Source organism: Buceros rhinoceros, unplaced genomic scaffold (genome assembly GCF_000710305.1).
Source record: "Buceros rhinoceros silvestris isolate BGI_N320 unplaced genomic scaffold, ASM71030v1 scaffold21744, whole genome shotgun sequence".
NCBI classification, from domain to species: Eukaryota; Metazoa; Chordata; class Aves; order Bucerotiformes; family Bucerotidae; genus Buceros; species Buceros rhinoceros.
In genome coordinates this window covers 46619-51101 of record NW_010406829.1, presented here as the reverse complement: position 1 = coordinate 51101, position 4483 = coordinate 46619, and the positions used below count along the sequence as shown (strand labels likewise).

General features: G+C 48.9%; 1 protein-coding gene across 2 annotated transcripts in view; it reads right to left on the bottom strand.

The window, feature by feature from the left end:
• MAP4K5 (mitogen-activated protein kinase kinase kinase kinase 5) overlaps positions 1–4483 on the bottom strand; it is a 54546-nt gene that overhangs the window by 3453 nt on the left and 46610 nt on the right. For both annotated transcript variants that reach the window (XM_010134272.1, XM_010134273.1), the window contains 8 exons: positions 3206–3266; positions 2745–2747; positions 2541–2655; positions 2352–2410; positions 1780–1883; positions 1248–1425; positions 485–553; positions 76–168 (listed from right to left, as the gene is read on the bottom strand). In XM_010134272.1, the coding sequence (XP_010132574.1) occupies positions 76–168; positions 485–553; positions 1248–1425; positions 1780–1883; positions 2352–2410; positions 2541–2655; positions 2745–2747; positions 3206–3266 (682 nt within the window). The remainder of the gene's footprint in view (positions 1–75; positions 169–484; positions 554–1247; positions 1426–1779; positions 1884–2351; positions 2411–2540; positions 2656–2744; positions 2748–3205; positions 3267–4483) is intronic.

Genomic DNA, 4483 nt, shown 5'->3' with positions numbered 1-4483 from the left:
GCATTAAAGCCCTTCAACTCTCTTCCCTCAAAGGACTTCAGTCCTTGAGAGACAACAGAGAAGCGAGTCACTTACCCACTGACTCGATGCAGAAATCAAAGCTCAGCTCAGAGGCCAATTTCTTGCTTGACTTCAGCTTCCCTTGTAAGTTCACAATTTTCACAAATTCTCAAGAAAAGCAGGAAAACACGTATTAAACCCCACTGCTGAAAAGGATGACTGACAGCTTTAAGCATGAAATAGTAATTGCATCTTTCAGGCACAGAGAAACGCCAAACCTAACATCTGTGGTGAACCCCAGAGCATCCGTCTTGCCAGATAAAGACAGGAAACCTTCTCAGACGCTCCGATGCTTTCGGGCTCTCCTGAGAGCCTTCCAAAGCGCAGAAACGCGAGTCCCAGGGCCAGGCTGGGAATTCAGGCAGTGACAAAACAAGCTTTGCACAAGCTGTAGCGAGTTGCCCACCAGAGCTGGGTCACTTACTGTCCAGGCAGACCAGGACGGTGTCCCGTTCGAGCTGCGTCACGTGAATGGCGTCTAACTGCTGATTGCCTGGTGAAGGAGAGGACAGGCTAGTGAACATCAGGTGGTGAGACTGACCTCGGCCTCCTCACGCTAAGTACCTACAGCCTTTTCAGTCTGCCCCATGTCCGCCTCCTCCTTCACATGGTTTAAGGCTATGGGACGCCAGGACGGCCAGCGGGGAGCACGGGCCCAGGGACGCACCCGGCAGCTCAAGCAGGTATTTAACAGGAAAGCGCTACTGCTTCTTGGCCTAAACCATGGCTTAGGTTACGGCTCAGCACACCAGGTCAGCTTCCTTCAGGGAGAGGTATGATCATGAACTAAGGGAATCATCCAGGGAAGTTTTGCTCCTTCAAAAAAGCTCTTTTCCCATAAATCCCCATGTGGAAAGATTATACTGCTGTTCTTAAGCCAAATTTAATAGTTTCTCTAGTTTTTATTAATGAAGTTCTCGGTACAGCGGCCAAAAAGCACTATGTGAATGTAAAATGTATTTCCAACAAAGCCAGCCGAGAAAAGCACCCGCAAGGTGTCAACCAGCTTCTGAAAAGAACCCAAATCTACTTATCCGTTGGCAGCTGAAGGTGACAAGCCGCCCGTGAGGGCTCGAGGCCGGACAAGAACACACTGACATGAGCAAAGGCCTCACCTAAAGGTGAGGTTCCAAATACCTCCTGAGGCAGGGACATCCAACAGGCAGTAAAGGGTCCAAGGGTCTCACCTGCCCCGATTTCTGTAAACCACGAAGAGGCCGAGTTCAAGTTGATTGTCTCAAACTGAACGACCTGGTTGGGTTCGGTGCCCTTGCTGATGGCCACGCAGACCATGGGGTACTCCTGCTCAGGGATCACCAGCATCTCGAACACGTTCAGAGGGCTCGGCAAGGGAAAATCAAAGTGCTGGGAAAAATATCAGAAGGCATCTGTAAAGTTCCCTTTCACGTGGGGAGTAAGAAGCCTAAAAAGCCACACACAAAGTACAGGAGATAGGGAAGAACGTCCCCCTGCTGGAGGCAGCACGAGCCGGGAGCACCGTTACGTTGTGCAGAGGAGTGTGCTGGTCTGCTATGGCTGTGCTGGGCTTTGTCCAACACTCGACTGACTTCAGTCACGAGATTTTCTTGTGCTCAGCCAGATTTTCAAGTGCTCAGAACCCAGGAATGGGACTAGCCTGGCAGGTCCTTTTGTTACAAATCCTGGGAAGGTTATTTAATGATTAACGTTAAATGGTCTAAGCTCCAGCGAAACACTTACCTTTATCAACATGAACTTCTGCATGGGCTCATACCACTGCAGGAGAACAATTCCCGACTGCAACGCGCCGCACAGGTACTTATGTCCCGTGTATGGGTTTCGGACTACAGAAAATAAACAAAAAACCCCTGAGAAAACAACCCTTTTGACATCCTGGAAGTTCAGGGCATGGTTGAAAAAACCTGACAGCTCTTTGCAAATAATTTCAGCAGTGGCATTGGTTGCGCACTAACTGCCTTCTGGTCTGCCATGCAAGCATGCTCAGTGACTGAAGACGGCCCTGAACTTCTCGTGAAGCTCTCACAGAGAGTGTGCAACACGTTCTCTGGGGCTCCCTCCGGGAGCTGGCGCGAAGCAGCAACACTCCTGGGTGCAGAGCTGATTCCAAAACCGTGTTTCCACGGAGCAGCATGGAGAGCCCCACGTTAGGTGAAAGGAAAGCAGTGCACCAGGCAGGCACAGCGCCGAGAAATAAATGCCGTCGTTTCCTGAGCAATGAGTTTATTTCAAAGAAATGAGTTTCGGACCCATCACACCCCAGGACAAAGGCCAGGAACACGTGGCCTACTCACCTATACAGCATTTGTGGCAGCCTTTTGTGTCGGGGATCTTGGTCGTTAAGGCAAACTTCCTGGAACAGCAATGACGAGAAAACTGCATCAACAAGAGACTCCGACGGCCCTTCGTGCTGCCGATCCGGCAGCACAAAGAGTATTTACGGGAATTCCCACTTGCTAATAACTGTAAGCAGAAGATTTTACCTTGGTAGTATTTTGTTGGGAAACCTGTGGGTTTGAATATGAGCAGCTAATCCTGTTTTTTTGGCTTGTTCGAACAAAGCTATTAAATTATGGGAGTAGAGCTGGAAGGTTTTCCCTGGAAGAGAGAAAAGCAGCAGTGACACCGCAGCCCCGCCTCCGGCAGCGAACCGCCCGCGTTACAACCACGTACGTAGAGAAAATTACCTTCTGGAAACGTGACCACAGGCGTCAGGCGTTTTGGGTCCAGTTAGGAGGAAAAAGAAAAGACAACAATAATCATGGATATAAGACACCGCTTTCAACTCCCGGTTCATTTCAGCGCCACTACAGCAGCGCTGGGTTAGTTTTACCTGAACGTTCTAGCAGGCTGTAATTACACATCACCAATTCTATTACAGATACAGAAAGCTCCGGGCTTTGCCAAACCAACTAAAAATAAATAAATAACAAAGCCACGGGGGGACGGTGCAGACAACCAGCTCTGCTGCTTGTGAACGCCCAGTCTAACCTCTCCAACACTCTTGAAGCGAAGCTCCCCATCCGAACCCGAGAGACAGCGCCCCGTTTCCTGCTTCAGCGCAACCCAAATACGCTGTACTGAGTTATCACTTCACGTGCTTCTCTTTCTTTATAATTTTATCCATTTTCCCTCCATTTCTACGTACCTGACAAGGACATTAAGGTGTTGTTGATAACATACAGCCAGGTGCACTTGCGGGGAAATAACTGAAGGAAGGAAATATTTCCGTTAATAGACACACACGGGACTGTCCTGCTGCGGTTTTCTCCGCCTGCTCCACCTCCACCACCACTCCCACAGGGACTGACACTGGAGGACGTCCCAGCTGCAACTGCAGCTTCCCCTTTAATTTGTGCTTTTGGACCCTTCCTTAGCCCTTCTCTCGGTCTGGAATAGTTTTCATTCCTTCTGTCTTCAAAATTTTCTTCAAAATTCAGTTTCTCTGTATTTTTTAAATGAGTGGCACAGAGCCGAAGTGCGACAACTGGCAAGACTAGAACACCGACTACAGAGACATCATTACAGAGACCCACCGAACCCCACAACACTCTGAAGAGAGGAAAAATAGCATCTGTATTTTCTGAGCAATGTGAATTAACCCCCAGTCCGGTATTTTGTGGGCCGTACCTGCCCGGCTGTTTGGGTTAGCCCGATGCTCTGGAAACAGACTGCTCAGGGAACGCTTATTTTTGGGACTTCTTTTTGTTTCAGAGGGTGTAAATCACCCATGAGGCAGCTAGTTTAGATGTGAGATTTTAAAGTGAAGAAGAACCTCTTGACAAGCTCTTTGGATAAAAGTGATGGCAAGTGACAGCATTCAGGAGAGGACAAGGACAGCAGAACAAGGACATGGGTTTTGTTAAAAAAAGACAAGACTAAATTTATTGAACAATATTCGGAGGTCAGGTCCTCCCTCAAGACAAAATTTCCAGTAAGAAAACAGGAGTTTGAAGGATTAAGCTGTTCCTAAGGTGACTGTTGAACAAAGCCAAGAGCTGACTGTCCACCGAGGGCAGCCTCGCAAAGCACAGCAGAAGGTGCTTGAATCAAAGCTCTACAAAAGAGCAATTGTATGGGTTCATGCAAACGTCTGTAACTCCGTGTCCGTTTCCAGCAGTTGCCATAAAGTGGTGTAATTTCTCCTAAAAATGGTGGAAACTCGGGAAAAAATGTATGTACTACTGCACCCAGTACTCTGCCAGGCACCAAGCTGCTCAGCTCAGAAACCACTGAGTCAGACGCGGGCTTTGCGCATTGTGAGCTGCTAAACCTGAAAGTGTCTTCTAACTCAAACACCCAGTTCCCACCATCGAGCCCTGTATTCTCCTCTTGCTTCTGCCTGTGCCAAACTACCCCCTCCATGACCCCGCTGAACGGGCTCACCTTATCTTTTGCCCCACTCCGGTTTTGTCCTCTGGCACAC